At 37.8% G+C, this 26330-nt stretch overlaps 1 protein-coding gene across 4 annotated transcripts in view; it reads right to left on the bottom strand.

Moving 5' to 3' along the window:
* Positions 1 to 26330, bottom strand: part of GABRB2 (gamma-aminobutyric acid type A receptor subunit beta2) — a 153436-nt gene that overhangs the window by 44953 nt on the left and 82153 nt on the right. For all 4 annotated transcript variants that reach the window (XM_061354075.1, XM_061354077.1, XM_061354078.1 and 1 more), the window contains one exon: positions 19294 to 19376. In XM_061354075.1, coding sequence (XP_061210059.1) covers positions 19294 to 19376 — 83 coding nt within the window. The remainder of the gene's footprint in view (positions 1 to 19293; positions 19377 to 26330) is intronic.

Genomic DNA, 26330 nt, shown 5'->3' with positions numbered 1-26330 from the left:
TACGCATTGTTTAAAAAGCACTAAGTTAAATAATACTTTATATGCATGTGACTTCACTTCCACATGTTTTGTAGCTTTTATCACGGTAATTTAGGTAGAGCATGCTAATAATATGGAACTCATTGACTGTTTAAATACGCCATCCCTATCTTTCTTTATCATAACAGGGATCTGCTAAGGTTAATGACAGGAAAGACAATTCCTTATAACTAAGTTGCAGGACAGAGTACAACACATAGCAGAGAGGAATAAAATGGTGATGCCTGAAGACAGAAAATGGACAGCCTCTTTCCACTTTCTGGGAATGGACCATAAATCACACATCACACATGTGCACTGCCAGGGAAATGTCCCTGGCAAGTCCACATTGAAGAAGTTATATTATTGTGCCTTCTTGCTGAAGGTTGAAATTGTTTTCTTGAAAAATCTTAGGCTAAGAAAGATGCCTCCCAGATTTCAGGCAACAGATAATGAAAAAACACACATATGAAAAGTCCAAAAGCAGATTTAATTTCATTCCTACATGTTTATCTAAAAAACTCCTGGAAATATTTCCTGCAATCTGGCACCTTTAAATGATGCAGTGTGACAACATGATGGACTCCTCTGATGAGTCTATGCTGTGGAGAGAAGTGGAACCATAACATTACCATTTCTTCTTCACACCTTTGGGACATCAGGACCAGCTAATACCACGTTCCCAAACGAATGATGGCTGGCAAGCAGTAGTGTCAGAAAACATTAGTATAACATAAAAGGGAACAAAAACCCCAAACCCTAATTTCCAGAGAAAAAAATACTGGAAGCAAAACAGGCTTAACAGAAATATATTCATTCCTAAAGAGCAATCCAGAACCTTGCCAACTTCATAAACACCCAAAAGCCAGGAACACTGACAAACTGAAATTGCTCAAAACCGAGCAATGCCACTGTTAGTTCCAGAGGACATTAAACAACAGCCTTCCAACAAGTCCATGGTTCCTGGATTATATCATCACGTCTTCATGGGTTTTTTATTTCACTGCCATAAGCAATAGAAACAATGAATAAAACTCACACAGACCTGAAGCCAGATCATGTCTGCAGGCAGTAATTTCTGCTTCAGAAAAAGAACCCAACCAACCAAAACTACTAGTATCCATTCTCTTGTAAGCTTTTTTCATAGTACAGAAATTACACTCACAAGGTAATCGAGACATGATACGTACTTCCCAGGGCTATTCTAGAGAAAGACATGACAAATTTGGAAAGTTGGAGCCTGTAAAGCTCTGCAGCCTATAAAGGTCTGCAGCTGCAAATACTGAGACGGTTTTTCATGCATACATAAATACTACCCAATATCAAGAGCAATACACTTATTTACTGATCCTTACATGCATCTGATGTACTATATGCCATCACATGCAGAAAAGATAGACAACCTTCTACTAGAAGGTAAATCAAAACAATCTTTACTTTCTTGAGATTTGAAAAGGAAGCAGAGAGAAATGCTATAGGCTATACTCAAGAGATACTTATTCTGGCCATATACTCTTACAGTGGTAGGAGGGAAAGGCAGACATAGCCCTTGAGTAAGACATGTTGACTTCTTGAGCCATTTGTCAAGCCTAACCTTCAGTTTTCAACCAACTATTTATACAATGACAACTTCACACTGGTATATCCATCTGCCATTCATGAAGAAAGTAGCTGCAAGGTTAGGGGAAACAGTAGCTCCACAGTTCCATCAAACAGGGGCTTTTGCTTTTCTTGAAAGCCCCGCTCTGCTTGGGCTATAGCAATTGAAAGAGCCATGCTCTATCCTGCATCTTACTATGGTTATCATTATCCTTTCCATGCCCACCATCTTCACTTAGACTTTTCACTACTGCAGTTCAAGTTCATTATATCCTGTGCTATCCAACATCATAGTGAACAGACCATCTTCCTCATCTTTACAGTACTTTTTATATATTTTTATATAAATTTATATATTTTTCTATAGAAGACTTATCCCATCTCTCCCTTACATTCATCTTTACCAGAACAATCCCCCCTTAATTTTTCTTCTAAGTCATGTTTTCCAGGTCTTGGGTTAATTTTATTAGTATCTCTTAGATACTCTCTAATCAACACAGATTCCCCTTGAGGTGCAGCCCTTGGAAGGACATAGCCTGACCTCTGAGTACTTGCCACTATGGAATAGAACAGAAAAATTTCTTCAGTTGTTTTAGAAACAGACCCTGTTGTCAGCCTTGCCACTCTCTCAACACACTGATAAGGAATCAATGTCACACGGAAATCCATGGCACCTCTCCAGGGCTGGGGTTTTCTTTAATTTTGGTTCCCACAGCCCTCCCCTGGGCTGCCATTTACCTTGTTATTTCCCAGTTCTGAGGTGTAAAATTTGGAATTTCTTTTTCAAGCCACCCTTTAGGTAGATGAGAACCTTAAAACCTAACTCTAACCTTTTGAGCTACTCAAATATTTAGGCAAGTTTAATGACTTCCAGATCATTAAATGAAAACACTTAAGACTGTCTTGATTCAAAATAAGCTCAATAATCATGTTCTTTGTGTTATTTTCCAAAGATGGTTTTCCCTAGTCTGCGTTTCCCACCCTTGTTTGTAAGAATGTAATTCAATACAATGTCAGGAACCTTATTAATGTCAAAATATAGGACATGCACTGCCTGCAGCAAACGACTCTGCTGTTCAGAAATGGTCCAGGCACCACCACATGGGATCTGCTCATGAAAAGCAGTGCTTGGTTCAAATATTTGTATGGAGTAGGGGGGAGGAGGATATACACAGCTGACCAACTTTGCAGACTGCAGATTAAAAAAAAAAAACTGAGCAAATAATTCTGTGGCTCATTTAAAATTGTTAACATTTCCAACTCTTACTGTGACTGCCTAGAGGTGATTTTTCTCTGGAGACTGTGCCTGTAATGGTGCTATGGGCTGGCAGCAGCCTTGAGGGCTCCTCAGCTGACAGCAGAGGGTGCAAGGTCTCACTGAGCTGCCAGCTTTGCAAATACTCTGGTGCATGTTTTATTAAAGAAGGTTTAGAATAAGGAGAGCAATCCCTTGTTGACAATTCCAACACAGGAACTCAGAAAACAAATAATCATAGGCTCAGCATGAAGCCATCAGTAGTGAGATAGATAATACTCCCCATAATGTGGCACAGACTGCATTAACTCTCAACATTTGTTTCAGTGCTACTGAGCAGGATTCACCATTAAAGACAGTAAGGAAATATCTAGAAATACCTTATTCTGAGTGGGGGTGCATTACTAATCCACTTAACAGATGCACAGAGGGAAGGACATGCATGCATTTACTCTGAGACAGGAAAATGGTAACAGAAAACACCAGGACAACAAAAAAATTCAAACAGTTTAGAATTGCTTTGATGTACAAAAAGGCAACCTGCCAATTTTCTATAGTCAGACATCCTTCAAGAAAATGCCCAAGAAAAGGTTTCAGGTTCAGACAAGAGTATAGACATACTTCAGAGGTCATTTAACATGTCTGGAGTTATGACAGAGACCACAAGGAATTCAATAGGAAGATAATTAGCAGATAGTGTGCATTTTCATTTAATAGGGAAGATGGAAGAATTAAGACTGACCATGTAAAAAGAATAAGAATGAAAACTGAATTTAAAAAGCAAACCAGGAGGAAAAAAAACCAATAAAACAACAAACCAAAAACCAAACCAACCAAACAGAACCAAGCAAAAAGCAGCTACAGTGGAGGCAAAACTGACGCAGGCCACTGAATCAGGGAAACTCCATAATCTGCAGTACGATCCTAAAAAGCATCTTCTATGTGTAAAGAGCACCACAATGAAGCATTAAGTATATGACAAGAACTGATGAAGTGAAATCTCTACTTGTTGCAAATTAAGACAGAGTGCTGACACAGGGCTCTCCTCTTGTTTACACAACCTGCTTCATGAGCTTTTTCCCCCTTAAATATTCCAAAGGGGAAACAAGAAAACTATTTTTAATTCAAGTTGAACACACAAATACCCACAACCTGCATTTAAATAATTTGTTTTAATATATAAATCTCCACCTTATATGTGATTCTAAAATCCTGAAAATTCACATCAACATCAAGTCTGCATAACACTTGAACTGGCTGGGCTAGTTTTCAGGAAGATGCTATCTTCATGTTCAGAAAAGGGAATACCGTGCAAGGCAGCAACTCCAACAGCTACCTTTTCTTTCTTAAAATAGCCTCAAAGTTAAGGAACTTTTACCCTTATTCTTTACTATCATCAATTTTCAGAGAAGTCATACAGGGCATACAGATAGGTAAAAAATGGATGAGGAATGAACAATAACCCTGTCCAATAGATGAAATATTCAACCGTTAACAAGATCTATGGAAGCACAATCATGCTTTCATAAAACAGCAGATCTATCCTTGCAAAACAGGAATTTCCAAGATATCTGATCAAACGCATCCCAAGGTCTTTTTGTGCCAGCTTGAACAAATTAAAATGCAAAAAATATGTAACTGAGCTGCAGACACCCAGTAAATAACACCCAATAATTTCCTCATCAAAAATAAAGTTACAAATAAAGAGAACTAAAATTATATTTAAATGTGTTTGAATTGTTACATTTATTCTCAAAACCAGACAAAAGAGTTTTACAAATTAGTAATTCGTTTTGTGTTTCTTTCCTTAATTTTAATACTGTTTGTCAATTGTAGCTATGTTGATCAATCCAGAAATGTCAGTCAAGTATTTCATGCTGTGTACATCAACATGCTGATGCCAAATTTAAGCAACTCCTTAGAGGGTGAAAGGAGACAGGTTCCCCTTGAAGAAAATGCAAAGCAACAAAACTTCTGGTCCAAATGGTGATTCAGAGCAGACCAGCCTCACAACTTTGACATCTAACATAGCCATCAAGAAGAGACTGAACAAGTTACTCTCTGAGCAGCAGAAGTCTCATTTAGCCACTCTATTATACTGAGTAAAACTCAGTACACTGATGATATCTTCCTATTCTCAGACAATAATCTGAAATTCAAATTATTAAAGGCTCTAGGTATCAGCACAGAACAAGTATTATGAGAGACCAACCAGATTCAGCTCAGAAGAGGTACACATGCACTTTCAGACCACATGTTCCAGTTGCAACAATGATGCCTTTAGATGAGAACATCTCTTCTCACACAAAAGTGTTTAAACGGGGGCAACTTTTACTCCACATATATGGGGTCAGAGAGATAAGGTCTCTGCAACTATTTCTGTTATTAACTCCCCTGTCCATATTGCCCAGGAAACTCCACTGGCATCAGCCATTCCCATCACAAGCAAAAACAGAACTTTGGAGTTCAACATTCACTGTAGGATGCACTGTAGAAAATAACACAGAATTACCGTTAGATAAATACTTTTTCCAGACAGCTGCAATGCAGTGGACAATAGTGAGATAACCAAGGGGCTGAAAATAGTCCAGGTTAAAGTACACAGAGCTCCACATCAGCTCATCTGCCCTTCTTTGGGCCTGTAAGTACAGATGCACGCTATCTGCTAATTATCTTCTTCTGTGCAACTGATTCTGATATTTTGCTCAGATATTTTTACTGCATACTTTGATATTTTTATCATGTTTGGAAAAACAATTTAGATAAGGAAAGATCTAACTAAAAGGCTTGCCTACTCATCATCCTCATAATTATTTAAGGCTTACATTTATCCTTCCTTTGGAAGCAGCTTGTAATCTATTCTGGATAACTTGCCAGGGAGGATAGTGCTTGAGCTGATAGCTGAGCTCCCTTCTTCGAAGGTCAGACACTCACAGAATAGCCAGCATTCATAAGCAAATTCAGGATTTTGGAGATATATTTGTCATAACAGAATGATAGGACCTTAATAACAGCACTTAAAAGAAGGTATTATCTTCTTTTAACAGACTAAGTTCATCTGTGGCTGGTCAAGTGGCCTCATGTGTTAACTCATGAACATGTGGAACCAACAACGCTGTATTTTCAGTCCCATCTGGAGTCTCCCTAGTGAGCTTTATTCTACCTTCTGGCCAAAATACTTGCCACAATCATCCAAATCCCTGAAGGCAAAAAGGATTTTAAAAAACAAACAAACTCAAACACAAAAACACACAAACCAAGCAGCTGCTCTAGGTTGCCTAAATTCTTGTATTTAAGGAAAATGTGCTGCTTTCAAACCCATAATGTTTTCCCAGTGAAAGCAAGCAATATAAAATTATATTGTTTCTATATAATCTGAGATCCTTCTCATCTCCAGAGCAGCCATGTTAAGATCACAGTATTAATTCAAGATAATGCTTTTCTATTCCAAGAAGAAATAAAATTAAGGAAGTCACAGGAGTTTAACTCAGTGGGAGATGCTGGCTTATGCTCAAGCAGGAAAGACAAGTGCAGAAGTCATCAAATCTTATGTAAATGCAAGGCTAGGATCACTTCATGCTAAAGTACTAAAACAGATACTAACTCTGTCGTATGTTCTCACCCAGGTTTGTGAAAAGTACTACACTGGAGTTACTTAAGAGAAATATAGCTAACACCTGATGAGAACCTTGAGTACTGCTGTGCAATGAGAGTATCGATTTCCCTACTGTCATAAACATACTCTCAAATCAATGGATAATACTCATCAAATTATTGTTTTACCATGCCAGAGTCCATGAAAAAATCGTATCATAGAATGGTATATACCCACATTATGTGCTCACCTCTCCTCTGTTTTTTCTCAAGAAAGAATCTCTCTCTAGACATTGAATACTAGGCTGACCTGGATTTCATTAAGCATACTGACCAAGAGATATTACAGCTGATTTCTTTGGCTTTCAAGACAAAATGCCAAATGAGTTTTATGTTTCAAAGACTGTGTCTAACAGATACCTCTCCCTTCTGGGTATTTCAGCTGCAGATTAGTATGTGTCACAAACTTAGTTTTGCTGAATGCCAGCTGTAAAACCCCCTAAAATTAATGCTGCTGTTCCCATAACTGCTTCTGTGGGAAAGGTGCAAGTTAAATAACTATTCCTATTCTTCTGTGCTGACAAAACTACAATGTTTCAAGAATTCATATAGCTCATTTTTCCTCTAAAGAATAGGGCTATGGCAATGATTTAAGAGATTAACATAAAGAGCATCTACAGTTCTTTTCCTACAATAGCACAGTTACAGTCACTATTTTATTAAGTTGTTAAAAAATTATTTAGATGAAGCTAAAAATCTTTATGTCATTGTGTTTATCCTGGCTCCAGCTTTGAACTTTGATTCAGTAGTCCAGAAGGCCAAAGCTCAAGTTTTAATCAGGCTAGAGTTGCCTGAAAAAGCAAATAATTTTAACATACACTTTAAAGTATGAGAACATGTTAAGTTGCCTGTTCATATGACCATTAAGACTACAAAAATCATACTTAAATCATACTCGCATCAATACATTTATATATTTACAACTTGTTGTTTGGTAAAATTACGGTCATACCATTTGTAAGAAACATAATTACCTAATTGACCAAATATCACTTTTGTTTTTTAAATTCCTTAACACCAAAAGCAAGTTGGCATCCAGACACAGAACAAAGTGTCCCTGAGTACAGTTTCAAGGCCAAATAAGAGCTAATACACATGTAAACATGTGAAAATAGGAGTTTACTGTTCAGTTGCAACAAGATGTATCTTCAAGAAAAACAAACAAAATTTGACAAAGCCTGTACTCAGTACACAAACTGACAAGAACATGCACAGTACAAATGCTACTTACTTTTACATTGCTTTCAAGATCTGCCATCCAAAATACAATTATTTTTATAACACCTAATATTTTAATATATAATTTTATGAGTACTCTCATTTATAATTTTTAGTGTAAAAATAGAAAAATCATCTGTCAGGCATTACAATCTTGTAGGCATTTTTCAGCAGACTGTTTCTCATGTTTTACTGTGCTCAGAATTTCTTTATACTCATAATGAAACACACAGATACAACAATCAAAAGAACCCTGTTTTATTTTGTGAAAAAAGCCAGCATTTATAGCAAGGAACTTGCAATTTTATAATGAAAGTAAGTTTCCACACCCATATAATCAATTCCACAGTATTTTCAGCAGCACATGAAGAATCATTGTAAAAATAAGAGAGAAGGCATAACACATTATAACGTATTATATGGTAAAATGCAAATTTTGGACACAGTGAGGTACAGGTTTGCCTGCCCTCATAGCAAAATGCAAACCCTACTTCACTGATCCCATCTTCCCATAAATTAATAAAAATAGAGATAAGCAAAAGTTAGTTCTTCTTGGACAATAAGAGAACAATCTTTAATAGGAAATAAGGCTGGTTTCACAGGTAAATAAATCATATATTGATCTAATAAAATTGTGGCTCTCTCTGGACTTGCAGAAAGTTGTTCTTGAAACCTGAAAGGGAAATGATACTCTGGTTAGTACATGTATACAGCACCACCGACACAAAGTATGCTATAAGCATAAGCTATAAGCAACATAAGCAACTTACAGTATAAAGCATTGCACGTGCAGCACTTTGATGCTCATCTCCTCCCCTCCACATTCACATGAGCTGTATTTGAAGAACAAGAAGTTCCTTGGCATGGATACCATCCCTAGGAAAGCAATTCTAACAGAATAGGAGTCACCACTGCAAATGCTTATATTATTCATTTTGGCTCTGCAAAGAAAAGAATATAAAGAGGGAAGACAGGTAAAAAGAAAACACTGTTGTGTTCTTTGCCCTTTTCTATAATTTCCCCAAAATAGGTAACAGGTTACAAAGCAAGAAAATCAAAATTCACAAGGAAAAGCAAAACTTACCACAATTTCAATGTCACTCAGGTTGTCCGTGTAATATTTTGGAACAGATCAGTCTTCCAGGAGTAAGCTGTTGAAGAGACTGTTCCAGGCTGTGGCCAGTTCCTTGAAGAGCCCCTGATGTGCACAGATGAGCTCTCACACAGTAAAATGCAGATATGTGCTCTGCTTTTAGGAACCTAGCTCTTGTAGCAGTCCACAACAGGTCTTTGCCTCGAACAAAGCTGTCTCTGCTACTGAACACATACTCACTTCTAATATATGTTGATTGTCTATTAACAGTTTCAGAAAATAAGGTAAAACCAGTGATTTTACCAGGAAACCGTTGGATGAGGTTGTGCAAAAAAACATCAAATACTTCAGATAACCATCTTTCACGCGTCAGCACAGCACTTGGGTTCAGCACAGCACTTGATTCCATTCATGATAATTGCAGATTACTACTGCTACAAGTTGTTATTTACAGTATCACATAGTCTTCTCTAGAGCACAGTACCTCTACACACAATGTCAGTGGAAAGGTGTGTTCTTAGACATATGCCTAAATGCTGACTTCCATCAATTCCTTTGTTTTTCTATGTTATCCTCTTATTAAATAAGATTGTTGACTGGGCTGAGGTAACATTCCAAATCCTGGCTCGAGTAACACATCAGTCAGAAGATGAAACAAGCTTGTGTGATATCAAATCAAGTAGTAGTTTGCTCTGTCGCTGAAGAGTAGAAATGTGACATACTGCAAGATCTAAAGCTGTAACTTTAATGAATGCATTTTCAGCATATTCTTGTATGGCTGACTATTCATACCTGTGCTCCATACACAACAGTATAATAACAGTACAAACAGCATAATGTCCAAAGACAATGTATACATTTTGCAGTTACAAAGACTTGCCCTTTGGAGGTATATAACAAGAAACTTGTTACTGAGCCAAACACAACAATGAAAATTCTTTGATCATTTTCCGTATTTAATATTTGAACTTTGTTCCTCACAGAAAGCCTAATGGATATTCTCAGTTCATCATGAATTGAACATATCCGAAAGAAAAAAGGCTTAAAAATCCAGAAGTGGGCTTAGCAATACATATGAATGCTGAGACATTTCACTCTTCCATGAAAAATGAAGTAGTAATCACACATTATCATTTTGATCTTCAAGTAAGATACATATAAAGGTTTTTTTGAGATAGATTGGAGTAAGTGCATTATTTGTTAGCACTTTGTTATTCAGGCTATTTCACCAAATCTTGAATAAACCTTTGTTTAGCACTAAACTCTGCAATCCAAGCAAGCTATACATAACAAGGAAGCAAAACATTGTATGTCAATAATGGTTTCAATGGTTAAAAAAGAGGAGGAGGAAGGGAAAGGATTATTCTCACATCCCACACAAGGTCAGGTATGTTAGCTGCTATGAACGCAATGCAAATAAACTTCATAATAGCCCATAAAAGCTGTATCAGAACCTACAGCTGTCACAATGATAAAAAAAAGCATGACAAATTAGTGTGTTGCTAGACCGAACTCAAGAAGCACTGCCATCCTAAGCGAGTGATCAGAAAATTGCTGGTATTGCCACTTCAAATCATTGACTACTTATTACCAGGAGAAGCAGCCCCTGATGTAACATGACCTCTGGTTGGCAGGAATACAATGCATGCCAGCACGGAGCATGTTTTTCCTGCCCCTTTGAGAGGTCTGTATATTTTTAACCAATATTCTACAGCTAATAATGATCAGGTCCAACACTTACAAGCACCAGGCAACAACTGAAAAATCACAGGTGAGCAAGCTACGGCTCAACTAAAAGCAATTTCTTTGTGCCTAACCAAAATAGGAGAACTTGGCAGAACAATGAATAGTGCAGAAGAGTCAATATACACCTAAGATTCCACTTGAATTGCCTACTGACTGAATCAAAGCTTTAAACCATTTTAAGCACAGCAAAATTATAATACAAAATAATAAAAATAAAAATAGATGTGCTCCAAGGAAAATAATAAACTATATTCTCAGATCACACACTACATAAACATAGATATGTAATGGTATCAATGTCTTTTCCAAGAGCATTTATAAATATTCTTTCTCTTGAGGAAGTCACCAGTTACAGGATGCTAGAAAAGAATACTAGACCTACATAAAAAGATTTACCTAAAGTATGAGAAGCTATAACAGAGGTCCTGCTATTCAGTTTACTAAAAAGAAAAAAAAAAAAAGTGAATATTTAACTTATAAAATTCATGCCTTTGGGAAACAGGACTGTTAAGTGCCAAACCGTCAGCTTTCCACACTTGCATGCAGTTTATTGCATGTAAGATTATGAGAGTATCTCTTAGAAATATATTATTTTCCTTTGGAGGGCATCTTTCCATAGCATCAGTGATGCCTTCATGGACATTTAGCTTTCCTCAAACCCTTAGCAAATTAATCTAGTGCTTTCTTATGTTCCCAATAATCCCTTGATAAAAGGCAGGGTTATGGGTAATAATGACAAATGTACTCTAGTGAAGACTGGATATAAAAGGCAAAATGCTTTAGAAGTTTAAAAACTATTTGCATTTTGCCTGTGTAACTTTATGATTTTATATATTCTCCATATTCATTTCTAGAATGATAAAAATGAGCTTCAAGGTATGAATTTCTCTGTGAAAAATCTACATTGCCTATATCGTCTGGTGCTGATAAGCAGAGATTGGATATTAGTTTCTTGGATTCCCTTTTAAATTTAACTCCAGGTTGCTTCAAAGCATTAAGTAGCTGTTGCAGAACTTCTGTATAATTCTTTGCTCATTTGTAAACCGTACATAATCTTGTTTGTGTTATGAGAACTTCCAAGGTGTAGGCTGCTGCAAAGATGCACTGAGACATACACAAAGTAGGAAATATAGAATCATAGCACAGTTAGGGCCGGAAAGGACCTTAAGATCATCAAGTTCCAAGCCCCCTGCCATGGGCAGGGACACCTCACACTAAACCATCTCACCCAAGGCTCTGTCCAACCTGGTCTTGAACACTGCCAGGGATGGAGCATTCACAACCTCCCTGGGCAACCTATTCCAGTGCCTCACCACCCTAACAGGAAAGAATTTCTTCCTTCATCCAATCTAAACTTCCCCTGTTTAAGTTTTAACTCGTTACCCCTGGTCCTATCACTACAGTCCCTAATGAAGAGTCCATTCCCAGCATCCCTATAGGCCCCCTTCAGATAATGGAAGGCTGCTATGAGGTCTCCATGCACCCTTCTCTTCTCCAGGCTGAACAGCCCAAACTTCCTCAGCCTATCTTCATACAAGAGGTGCTCTTCCCCTGATCATCCTCATGGACCTCCTCTGAACTTGTTCCAACACAATACTCCAAGTGAGGTCTCACGAGAGCAGAGTAGAGGGGGAGGATCACCTCCTTCGACCTGTTGGTCACACTCCTTTTGATGCAGCCCAGCACTGGCTTTCTGGGCTGCAAGTACACACTGAAGCCGGCTCATGTTCATTTTCTCACTGACCAAACACCTCAAGTCCTTCTGCACAGGGCTGCTCTGAATCTCTTCTCTGCCCAACCTGCAGCTGTACCTGGGATTACTCCAACCCAGGTGTAAGACCTTGCACTTGTCATGGTTAAACTTCATGAGGTTGGCATCAGCCCACCTCACAAGTGTGTTGAGGTCCCTCTGGATGGCATTCCTTCCCTCCAGCGTATCAACCGAACCACACAGCTTGGTGTCATCAGCAAACTTGCTGAGGGCGCACTCAATCCCACTGTCCATGTCACCAACAAAGATGTTAAACAAGACTGGTCCCAACACCGATCCCTGAGGGACACCACTCGTTACTGGTCTCCAGCTGGATGTTGAGCCATTGACCACAACTCTTGAGTGCGGCCATCCAGCCAGTTCTTTATCCACCGAGTGGTCCATTCATCAAATTGATGTCTCTCCAATTTAGAGACAAGAATGTTCTGTGGGACAGTGTCGAACGCTTTACACAAGTCCGGGTAGATGACATCAACAGCTCTACCCCTGTCCATCAGTTCTGTAGACCCATCATAGAAGGCCACCAAATTGGTCGGGCAGGATTTCCCCTTAGTGAAGCCATGCTGGCTGTCATCAAGCACTTTGTTGTTTTTCATGTGCCTTAACATGCCTTCCAGGAGAATCTGCTCCAAGATTTTGCCAGGCACAGAGGTGAGACTGAGTGGTCTGTAATTCCCCAGGTCATCCATTTTCCCCTTCTTGAAAATGGGGGTCATAGTTCCCTTTTTCCAGTCATCAGGAACTTCACCTGACTGCCATGATTTTTCAGATATGATGGACAGTGGCTCAGCAACTTCATTTGCCAGCTCCTTCAGGAGCCGCAGATGGATTTCATCAGATCCCATGGACTTGTGCACATTCAGGTTCTTAAGATGGTCTCGAACCAGATCCTCTCCTACAGTGGGCCCAAGGTCTTCATTCTCACAGTCCCTGTGTCTGTCTTCCAAGACTTTGGTGGTGTGGTCAGAGCCTTTGCCAGTGAAGACCAAGGCAAAGAAGTCATTAAGAATCTTAGCCTTCTCCAAATCCAGGGTAGCCAGTTCTCCTGACAGCTTCCGGAGAGTTGTCCCTAGTCTGTCTTTTATTTGCTATGTACCTACAGAATCCGTTTCTGTTCTCTTTAACATCCCTAGCCAAGTTTAATTCTAACTGGGCCTTAGATTTCCTTCTTGCCTACTTGTAGGGCAACATACCTTGCATGTTACTTGAAAGCCTGACACAAGCCCCCTCTTGGGGTTATGTGTGTGTATGAAAACCTTACAAACACTAGTTTGCTTGTACACAACCCACCATGATCATATGCACTGATGGTTAGCCTAAATTTTCCTCCCCTCTTCAGACTAGCCAAAAGAATCATTTACTGTTGGGGATTTTTTTAGCTTTTACTGAATCATCCTATCTACACGCTTAAGAGAAGTCAAGGATTTCCTGTTCGTTGCCAGTGTGCATTCTGTCACTGAAATGATACCTCTTGTTGACATACTTGAGATGAAATTACTACGGACAAATAAAGAATGAAGTACCTGTCCCCAGAGTCGCTAATAAGCTGTGTGGGTACCAAGACAGAGTTCATCACTGTTTGCTAAACAATCTATGTCTCTTCACCCCACAATGTGTTGTACAGGTTGAATTGACATAGAATGCACATTAAGATACCTTAACACATAGATGATGAACATGGATGAAAAAAGGGGTACTTCTGTAAGGTCAACTTCTGCTGCTAGAGGAATATCCTCTCTGCACAAGGGCCACTATGTTAAAGAGCCTCAGCTGAAGGGACAGGGGGGACAGGACACATACTAAACTTGACAAAGAGAAACAAAAAAAAATGCTAAAAAAACAATGAATCGCTGTTAACCAGTGGCTCACAAGTCATGTATTTAGCTTTCCACTCACTGTGCAGTTGTTGGAAGTGACATGTTCCCATAGTATCCTCTGCTGAGCACCCACTCCCAGGGGATTGGCAGAGTCTCTTTCCTGGCATCAAACACATTCGCCTCTAACCCAGAAAAGCCTTTCCTTGTTGGCTCCCGGAGTTCTACCATTTGTCCTGTGTGACCTGATTATAGCTTTGATCAATGGCCAGAGCAGCCATCTGCAAAGTACTCAAGGCTTTAGCAAAAGGCATCTTTGATTTCTTTTCACTGCCTTAAATGTGCTTGTAAAGTCACCTTGAGCACACAAAGATGACTTCTGCTTCTCGTGTTGATGAGCTCTCAGATGATCTGATTAGAAAACATTTGATACTGGGCTGCACTGCTACTGGGAGGAATGATACACTTTTGTACCTGTTCCTTCCATCTTTTTTCTAGATTCTGTTATCTCATGGAAGCTTTTTAACTTAGTGTGCTTTTGTAGCCTTTCTGTCATGAAAAAAAATAAATCTAATGATTTCTGATGCAAACACCCCAGGCAGTTATATAAATGACATCTTCTGAAAACAATTATTTCTCATTCATCAGCAGAGCAGTCCTTCCTCCATGTCTGTGCATGCTGTTCTGACTGCCCTTTTTCCCTGGACAGTACATCTGAGTGGCAAGCTCCCTGCTTGCTAAAGCTTCAGACAGCAGGGCTTTAACACTTTTATTTTTTACGCCACATCTTTAATACACTATGGAAAACATTTTTTAGAATATGCTTCTAAGAAGAAACTCCGTGTGCTCTTGTTTGTTCCACAGCAACAAAGGAATGGAGGAGAAAAAAACCCTGTCACTGCCATAAGGCAGTCAGTTTCTGAATTATACTTCAGTATAACACAAATATAACTATGCCAAACACATTATGATATAAGACGGAACTGAAGTAACTGTTTTATCTTTGTGTGGCATCATGTAATTGAAATGGACAAAGGTCCAAACCTATCAAAAATGAATCTTGGAGGATTACATTAAAAAATATTTGAAAGAATCACAATCACTTCTCTCTGCTATGCTAGAGAATACGCAGTATGATTGTTATTTGTTTATAGGAGTTGGAAGTATTCTTCAAACTCCCTTGTTCTTCTTTGTGCCTTTGAGCTCCCCTGAGTCTCATGGTTGATTAGCTAAGACATTCCTTTCAACAGTTAGAACTCCAGAGAGGCAGGAAACAGCAGTGGCAGAGGTAGGGAGCAGAAAGCAGAGGTATTTTACTGAGTCAAGTCAATATTCAGCTAAAAAGGAAAAAGCTCTCTGTTGCCTGCAAGTTGGGAAACTAAGAAATGAATACATAGGAAAATTGATTTCCCTTCAGTATTATAACCCTGCTATTCAGTGTATTGGGAAATAACAAAAGAAAAGGAGCAGAATAGCTCAGATTAGACCCCTTGGAAAAGATGGCCTACAGGTTTAGAAGCATCATAGCAAAACTGAACATTTAACACCTTTCTGCCCTTTAAGGATGAGCAAAGCAAAAAATGATCACAGGGATTTAACTAGGTATACCAGAAAAAATAGGATTTCAGCTCTCCAAAGCTGATACCCTTTGAACAAATGGGGAATAGTCATCTCACACTTCCAGCATCTGATCTCACTAATACTACCTTAAACTGAAATATGAAAGACAACTTCTTGTATCTTAATAGATGATACCATCTCCCACGTTTCGTTTTTTATATTTTACATACAACCCTTTTCCACATAATTTCTAATTTTAAAATTAATTAATCTAGATTTATGCAAACCTACATTAACAAAAACTTCAATAAATGCAATGACACATGGAAAAAGTAACCCAGACAGCTAAGAAGGCAATCAACTCTGGCATCAGTAATGGGGGTAGGGGTACATGGAAAGGCAGGAGGAAGCAGAGAAAGAACAGAAGGACATTTAAGACACTAACATGTATGGAGTTATGATAAGTCTATCATGACTTAACTCAAAGTCTCTGGTTAGACAATAACTCCTTTTTAAACAAAGTATACCTAACCTGGACTTTAGTAAAAACATTTGCCATAGGACAAGAACAGACAGTTAGTAAAGACATATAAAAGGTGTGCAGGGAATTGTACTGCAGTGAAAGAATAGATCATGCTCAATGCACAGAACGATTATAAGCAAAGCTTTTCCTCCTTGGCATTAGTATTCTTTAGTATTTATGTGTTAATAGAATTTCTAATGAAACAAAATCTGCAGCCATTATTAAGGCAATGAATGATCAGAACAAATATAACAAGAACTGGATAACTGTGAGGAGTGTAACAATATTAAGAACAGTGTTATAAAATGCCAAGTCGTGTGTTTTTAGTACTATGCAAAAAACCCCACTCTACCAAAACGTAGAATCCACTGCTGGAAAATGAGTAAGAGAAATACCTTATTGTACTGTTCCAGGAAAGACTATCATCTGTGAAAGTTACGTAGTTGTGAAGAAAGGCAAAGGTGACTCTTGGAAAAAAGCACAATGTAATAAAGATTTCACCTAGGACACTGTTTATGATACTAGTTATTCCTAGTGAAGAACTAACATTAGCTAATTCTGCATTTCTCTGAGCACATTCTTGTATGGGGAGGCTAAAAGAGACTGGCATATTCATGTTCATGAAATTAAGCCTATGAGAAACTATGACCGCTTTCTTTAAATGTACTATGAGGGTCCCCCCAGAGCTGAGGAAAGCAACAAACTAAAAAAAGAAAAAAAAAAAAGAATTGTTGACACAAGCAGTGAACATAATTTCATGCCTTGATAGCCATGAAAACACTTGGGGTAGAACAATTTTGAATCGCCGCAAGAGAGCAGTGGTGAAGCAGACATCCAAACAGATCGGTAGGGCAAGAAACCAACCTACTTCTAGCATGCAGCTTAACCAGTTTAAAGAAGTGATTGTGACTGGAGTATCTGCATTGAACAACTCAAAGTCACTTTCAATTTCACTCACTCTGCTTATCTACCTGCCAGCATTTTTATCTAAAGTGGTTTATATAGACAGACTCAGTTTTTTACCTGAAAATAATGACATAAATGAAGAGCAAGAATTTCCTAAAGCAGCATGAAAGTGTTTCAAAACACAGTTCAAGTATTACTTCTACCTACATTCTTTAATGGCTTTTCTTACTGCAATGAAAGCCAGACTAACTACATACAGTATCCTGATCTTAACCCATTTTACATTTGTGATGCTGCAACAGAGCTAATAGAGCCATAAAGGAGCTCTCCTGCAACCATCCTGACCATTATGGTAAATTAAACTCCTACTCTTCTATCATACAATGAGTACTGTGCTCTTCATGCCACGTGCAACAACAATTTCAAGAGCTCAATATCCTGTTTACCAGGATCATTTCATGAAAGAGAACTTAATGTACAAACTTCTACTCCAAATCAGATCAAAGGGAAATGTCAACCTAGAGGTCCCCACATTCTAAGTCTGAAGGAGAAAAAGTGTTCTCATTGAATAGCAGGAAGATAGTTTCATTTTCAGGTTTGCATAAGGACTGACCTGGGAGGTATTTCCTGGGAATACTTCCCAGACTGTGTCCTACAAGCATGACAGGTGGGGGATATCTAGTTTGTGAATCCCAAGAAGATTCAGGCATCTCAACAATGCAGAGACATGGCAAGACTTTGTTGACTGTTTAAACAATTCTGTAAATAGAAAGGATGATTCTCCAGCTTTCCATCTTTCACACAAAACTGGAAAACAGACAAATTGTCTTGCAACAACAGTTAAAAGACACCAGCATAGGAAGCCAACTTTCTCAGTTACACCAATAGCTTTGTCCCACATTAAAATGAGCCAACTATACCGGTAAAAGACTGCAGGTAAGAAATTTAAATCAAATGCTATCTATAGAATTTAAAAAATTAGCTGTGGAAAAACAATCAAAAAACCCCAAACCCCCCCAAACAAACAGAAAAACATCAAACCAACAACCAACCAGGATTTTATCAATTCCTCAAAGAGCTAAGTCCACATTTGCTGCTTGTGTATTTCAGCATACGGAAAGGGCTGAACTTCAATGATAAAGACGCAGTTCTCTTATTTTATGCATGCAAATTATTTCAAACAGCAGTATCACAAGTTTAATTCATGAAAGGATTTTGCCATATCTTTAAATTACTCTAAAATGAAACCTGGACACAAATTTAAAGCATATAGCATAGAATAGAAGCTAAGCCGTACCAAGTTCTTACCAGCACAAGCTACTGTCATTTTGTACTTCAGTGCACACTGAAATCCCACATAATCATTTATAATACAGAGGTTACTTTAAAAATACACATACTTTTGTGTTCTGCATCTTAAAACATGCCATTAATTTCCATTTTGCTTGCCACACTCAATAATACGCCCTAGCTGAACTAGTTATGGTTGTCCTGAAAAAGGAAATACATCTTGAAAGTGCTGATACAATCTTAATTGGAGGGCCAAATAATGTTTTTTCTCAGATGTACTTAGATTTTCTGAAGTTTTTCAGTGAAAAGAGATTTGAAATTTTATTTCACGGGTTTTATCTACATAGAAAGTTGTGCAGAGACACCAGCTATTAAATCAGTCTATATAATACAGTGTTGTGTGCATTGGAAGTTTAACTATAGCATAGGATCTAGAAAAAAAATAAATGAACTAACCACAAACCACCTGTTTCAAGAACAATTCTAACCTCTTACCGCCATTTTTAAATGGAAACAAGCTGCCACACAGTTTAGAGGTAAAGAAGGATAAAGAACCAATAGTAATCCTTGTACTCCTCACATGAACTCGAATAAGGTATTTAAATGAGACTTTTAAAGCTGTAAATTTTCCATCAAAATACAGAATAACTTTTGCTAATCCTTGCGCCACAAATTACTAATCCATCGGGAAAGCTATTTTGTTGCATGTGTTTACACGGATCTAAATGTCATCAGAAAGAACTGGGTTAGTAGCATGTTAAAAAAGGGAAAAAAAAAAGTATGACAGAAATAAAAAACTCTGAAGCAGTTGACCACAGAATAAGTAGGATTTGCAGAAGTACTTACAGCTTTCAATCTCCAGCGTGCAGTTCTGCTCATCCAGCGGATATCTCCGTAGGTCCATCATACAAGCAGCTGTTGTTGTAATTCTAGGAAGGAAACAGAAGAGCTTGTTAATTTGTCTTGTTCCAATCTTTTCTTGATTACACACAGTTGATAGAAGAAAATATATTTCTACATAACTGACGTTCTTGACTATTTCTGCTGAAATACTGTGTCTGCTGCTTACTTGTAACTAGTGCCTTTCTAGGAAGGTTATGCCAGTCTGGTGGGTGAGCAGACAGCTTCCGCTTTACATACCATTACACAGTACTGCAAGCTTTAATAATCATCAACCAATTTATCCTAAAAAAGTGAAGCAGAATTAGGGCAGCAGTATTTCATTTTCTAGTGGAAGAGTTCAAACCAAACAGGACAGGCTCAATGAAAGGTAGCAGCGGAAATCTAAAGAGAAACAAAGACATATTCTGTATCCTGGGTTAACACCTTAATCCCTTTATGAAACTTAATTCTTTCTTCTCTTCAACAATGCTTTATAAATAAAATACTATTTTATCTTCATGTTAAAACCCAAACATTTTCAGGACCACTTTCAAAAAAAACATTTAGAAACATATCTGTGCCTCCAGATTTCACCAAGCCGAGTAAAATTATCTTGTTGAGCATGACTTTTAGATGTTGAAACATCTGTACCATCAATAAATCTTTTGCTGATAAATTTCACATAATGATATGACTCTGAGCTGAATATGAACCAAAACACAGTTCTTAGCAGCATTTTATTAACTGTGTTCCCATCACGTCACCTAAATGTGTAGAAAAAAAAACAATTTTTAATCTCCTCCCAATCCCAAGCAACTCTGTAGTAATTTAGAAAAGTATGCCAATTTGGAATCTACCAACAGTCAAACTAATATACCCTGCATACACTCCACACAGAGGCAGGTGTGGATTTAGCGCAGCAGCTGAGAGGTTTCTAGCCTTTCTCCTCTCCCTCTCTACCTGGCAACAGCCCTCCCCCTATCCCTGCTAGAGACTGGTGATTTATATGGACTCCTCAGAGAAAGAAGGATTTCCCCCTGTGTGTTAAGTACAGCTGACTGGCCAGCTGCATGTGGAGAGCCTGCTCCCGCACCAGTAGAAAAATGAGCCCACTGCACCACATCCAACTGTACAAGCCTTCTTCAAGCTGAAAGTTTGACCAAATTATGTAGCTCATAAACTCAAATGATTTAGCTCATTTAGTTCAAATCATAAATCCCAAGATGGAGCAGACAGAACTCCAAAATGGGACCCAAGCTGATAGATGGAGTGCCTACAGCACATGCAGACAGTGCATGACCTGACAGCACCAGCAGCTACATCTTTCCAGGATATTCAAGAGAGACTTGCTGACCAACAGTTCTCAAAATCCTGTTTCCCCGGTATGAAGGTCACTGGCCTTCCATAGTTGGTATTTAGACTGTCAGTAAGTGTTTGAAAAACTTCTTATACATTCTTCTGTTTGATAAGACAGAGAACTCTTTCATTTGACAGACCTCATTCTTTCTCCTAAAACATCTTAAATAAGAGCACATTAGTAGCAGAAAAGTACAGTTGCATGAGAGAGGCTCAAAATTCACTCAAAATTGACTCCAGCAATCCTTTCCACAAGACATTTAGGAAACACTGAAGTTACAGAGTCTTCTCATTAGTATGCTTACTGCCCTATCTAATAATGCTTTACTGTCATTTCTAGAAAAAAAACAAAACCCTGTAAATATCTTCAAAGAAAAAAAGTAAGGGCAAGTTACTCCTATAAACACTAAGGAAGTCCTACCTCTTCCTGGTCAATTCATTCAAGATCCGTTAATTTCACATTTTGACCATTCATATATACTAGGCTGTCAGAGAAAAAGAACTAAGTTTTGGTACTAGGTTCTTTCTTCAGTCACTACATGGGTACCCATAAAATTGCTGTTGAAAATACATCGTTTTCAGTGTGAGTTCACTACAGATGCTTCAAAAGAAAACAGGGGAAAAGAATGCTTCTGCTCCCTCAATGAAAGTCTTCCAGCTTTTAACAAAACCTGCTGAGGAATATATGTTTGTTGATAGTAAATGCAAATGGAGCAAGCAACAGAAGCATATATTGTTAGAAGAGAAAAAACCAAAACCAAACAAAAACCAAAACAATAAACATCTCTTGGCAGTCCATATACAGCATCTTAAAATTTGGAGGAAAATCAAAGCAATTTCGCCCTATTCCACTATCAATGTAAGATCAATTATCTGGGGGAAAACATCAGGAAGGGCAGAGTGAGACCAGAAAAAAAAAATGACAGTGCATGTTTTTTGATTGGTTATGTTTTTTGGTGGGAGGTTTGTTGTTCTGTTTAATACCTTCATTATTTCCATATCTATGTGTATATTATAGTCATGAGTTTTAGAAGAATTTCAGTACTTCACAGATTAAAAGGCAGGAGCAGAGATATACAACCAAGGTTTAAGTGCACAAAGAACAGTGGTAAATTCTAACCTGGCTGACTACTAAGTCTTCTAATACCTTTCCCTGCACTAAACACATTCTTCCTACCAGCTTCTGTTAGACTAGGGGGTTCAACACAGAGAAAAAGCCACTCCTGTGCTATCCTCCACAAAGCGTCTTTTCACACTGATGGTGGAGCTGAGCATTCTCAATTCTGACACATCTTCAGTAGGATTTCTGGGTGCAGCAAATAACCCAAAAGGGGCCAAAGGCTGGAGCCAGACAGGATAAAAGCTCTGTAGGGAACATTATGAAGTCATTACAATACACAGTGCTTTACCTCATCAGAAAATAACAGGAGGGGAAAAAAGAAAGTGACACAATAATGAGAATGATTGGTAGAGCAGAGTTTTAATCAAGCCAAAACAGCAGTTTTGAATAATGTATTTAATTCAACTTGCTTATTCATTCTTATCCATAATGCAAATCCATTGTAATAAAATAAGGAGTCTGCCCTTTCTTCTCTTTGTACCTTCCTCGTTTTTATCCTGACTTTTCTCACACTTAGCATAAAGTAGCAACAACTCTCTCATCTTCAAAATTATTTCAACAACCAAACTACCTTTTGGTCATTTAAATTCTTAGTGGTTTGCAATTCATGGTGAATATCTAAATCAAATTACTAATGCAAGAGCATGCAAGAATGACCAACTCAGACTATTTTAAAGTCAAGCCACATGACCTATACCTCTTCAGACAGAGAAATAAACAGCAGTTCATTACAGCAGATAGGAATAGTTGAAACAGACCGAAAGCCTCCTCCCCAAACCAGAGCTATTCCAATTTTCATTAAAGGATTAAAACTATTTGTATACAGCCTGGACTGGTGCACTAAAAAATGCCATCGCATTTTGCATAATGTAACCTTCAGAACAAAAATGGGAGAAAAAAGGAAAAGAAAAAGTGAAACCTTTTAAAAACCAGCACTGCAACTCATCACACTGCAGTCATTAGGGATAATAGAATAACACTGCTCTCTGAGAAACACTGTATGAAATGAAACACAGCATAGAACTGTCCCATAGACTAATCTTTCATCCACTATTAAAGAAAGAAAAAACTTGTGATATTTTATTTTGAGGCTCCTAACAATGCAAACCAGACTTTAGCTTCCTTTTTTATGATCTGTGTTTTGAATGTAGACTGATTATAGAGCCTCTCCCCACCCCTCCACCAAAAAAAAAAAAAAAAAGGCAAATCTTGAAGCACTGAACTGACTGAAGTATTATGAGCTAGACCTAAAGAAAACACTGTGTGTCAAAGTAAGCACAGCTACAGTGCAAAGAATCCTGCACCACAAATAACTTGAAGGGAAAGTAAAGTTTGCTCTTGGTAATACAAACTAATTCAGATAAACTTTTCTTTCTGAGAAAGCTGAAAATCTGCCCTTGTCTCCAAACCTTTGATGAGGTTTTATGATTCAAATAAGAGCTGGAAATAGGCACTGTGCCTTTCACAGGCAAAAGCTGAAAGCCGTAAAGATCTTTTTTACAACACTTCCAAACTTGGAGTGATGCAGAAAATAATACACTTAACAAATACTATCCCAGCAGTGATAATAGTTGTTTTTTTTTCAGTATTACACAGGGAACAGTTTTTCAAAATCCCATTTATTTTGCTCTTCTGACAAGTTCAGGTGGGATTTGAAATTCAAAATAACAACTTAAACAATTCTGACATCACCAGTGAAGAGAAAACAGCACTGAAAGACAGAAGAGCAATGCTAATGATAGGTGGAGATGGACAGAATCTATTTCACTCTTGGAGTAAAAGTGGCTGTGCAAAGCTATGGGGAATAAGCAGCAACAGAAACTTACCTCTACCCTGGAAGGAAGCAGCCCTGACCTGTAATTACAGGATTACAGACAACAGAAATGATAAGCAAGAATGTGACAATTTCAGATAGGTCCTCTGAGTAGAGTGGTAGTATAAGAACTATATAACACTCTCTTAACTCTAGCACTGACAGATTGGGATCCTATTGAGTCAGACAGAGCTGAAACCCAGGAAAATACAAAGACCAAAATTTACTTTAAATGTATGCACATATATCCTGTCAAAAGCAGGGTGAGATTCTGCTTCAGATTTGTGTATCTGAAGGCAGACAGAATATGATTCCCCATTAACAATACCTGGAGCAATCCAAAGAGCTTGCAAGGATACCATGCTCTATAACAGACTGCATCTCTATCACAGACTTCATAAGAATCCTCTGCACACTCAGACTGGGAGTCACAAACTCCCTGAATTAGTTACTGAAATCATGTACTGCAGCTAAACCCACTCTCCACTTCTGGTTCTTGGAAACAGCCCTGCTGCGTGACTGTTGGAAATGGTGGTGGCAGTAATAGCCAGCAGAACCAATTTCAAATACGTAGAAATCTGGGAGCAAAACTGTAGTGTGATAAATCTCTCTCCTGAACAATAATATTTAATTTAGACATATGTGTCAAGGTTGTTAGACATACTAACAGATCTACTTTTAAATTAAAATAGATTTATTACTAATAATAGAGTTCGCAGAATCCTTCCTCCTGCTTAGTCACATAAAAGATAAGCTTCCCTTGTATTACCTTGGGTTAAGAGTTGGCTTCAAGCAAATAATGAACAATAGTAGCATTTCTACATGTCCATCATTAAATCTGAACTTTCAGCTACTGACTGTTATAATCCCTTAACTGTAAATTGCATATTGAGTTTCTCAGTGTGGTTTTATATGAAAAAAATAACAATTGTTTTGTTGCTGTCTTGGTTTGGGATGAAATAATATGGTCAGGCTACCCAGAATCTGTAACATGCTCTCTTCTAATACCACTTCTCAACATTTCCTGAGTAGTCCCATCCTAAATTCTAACTTGGCTCATTTTTCTCATTCCAGTTGGGACTCACTAACAACATGCAGATGTCTCTCTTGTTTCTGTTGTGTGCTATCCTTGAATAGATAGGTACTCTCTGAAAGCTCTAAGTGTATTTGTTGAAGCTAGAAGGCGCAACCATAAAGGAACTCAAGGATAAGTATATGATGCTAAAGCATTTTCTAAATGCAGTATGAAACAGGGAAATAAACTTCAACCTCATTAAATTTTGTTGTTGTTTATACTGCTGGTAAAAGAAACATGCAAGATTACGAAGAAAAATCTAATACATGTCTCTGATCTTTCTTAGGAAGAAGGTCTGTATTTCTCTGCTGAAAGATAGCCTGCTGGGCCATCTCCATGCCAGCTGGGAAGTCATGGAAAACTGGAGAATCTGCTACTTTTTCATGGTAAAGGAATTATGACTCAGAAGAATGAGAATTTTGGCATAGATTTCCATTTAATGATACCAAATTTTCTGCTATATCTTTATGCATCTACCTCTTAATTGTTGTTGTAATTAGGTAGCTTTGCCCACTATCCTGTCACTCAGTTCAAATCCCAGCCACAACATCATGCTCATAATTTAAATCCCTGCAAAAAGCACACATCATTCTATAACAAAATCTTCCAGTACAATAACCTCAGCTTTAGACCGAAATCATTCAAGCCATTCTCAGAAGTTATACGTGCTCCTCTAGAAGATAACAGCCATATACCACAATGCAGCAGCTGTGGCAGAAGAGCTCAGAGGAGCACTTCATAATTTTAATATTTTATTACTGGGAAATGTATCCTTGTCTTTCAGCATTCACTTCACTTCTCCTTTGCACAAGAAATAAAAATAGATAAATGGGAGAATACTAAAACACTTCAGGGTACAGAACAACGAAACAATATGCGCACGATGGTCGAGTTATTCAGTCCATAGCAAACAACCTTGGAATAAAAAGCTAGTAACTACTACCACTCCTCCACTTATACAGAGTTCATAGTCCTGCTTTATAACCATCACTGGGAAACTGAAAGTTTTACTTTCAAATACTTTGCAAAACAGGTTCTTTATTCTGATTGTGAAAATCGTGTGTCTATTTCACCCAGATAATGTCAGCACTGAAATATAAAGTGCATCATTTCAACTTCTTTTTCTTAAAAATTTACATTGCTACCACCCAAGATATGTTGCATACCACAAATAAATCTTATATTTGTATATATAACATCTTTAATGTTGAAGCCTCTTCAACAACAACAACAACAACTTATTCATAAATTTCTCAAAGAAAATTGTATAACTCAATGCATTTCAGAACATTTCATCACAACCTTTTTCGCTGGGTGCACTAGCAATTCAAGTTTATACATGACAGCATAAAAAGATTAGAAGTAACTGCATTCCCTTTATAAACAGCCAAATTAAAATTACACTATTACATTCCATTTAATGTAGACTCTCAATACAATGTAAGAGAGCTAGAATTTCCCAACAAGACACATGGATTTTCTGGCTTTTTAATCAATTCTCAGCACCTAAAATAATTGGTGCTTAGTTCTAGTGAATATGTTGGACTGTAAATGCACCCTACATTAATATTTATTATTCCAGGATGATAAAGATATAATGTTTAATGAAATAATTGAAGATCTAAGGGAAAATATTA

This window comes from Neopsephotus bourkii, unplaced genomic scaffold (genome assembly GCF_033783945.1).
Source record: "Neopsephotus bourkii isolate Nb327-2 ecotype Australia unplaced genomic scaffold, CSIRO-AGI_Nbou_v1 NB_716, whole genome shotgun sequence".
NCBI lineage: Eukaryota > Metazoa > Chordata > Aves > Psittaciformes > Psittacidae > Neopsephotus > Neopsephotus bourkii.
This window is presented reverse-complemented; position numbering and strand designations above follow the sequence as displayed.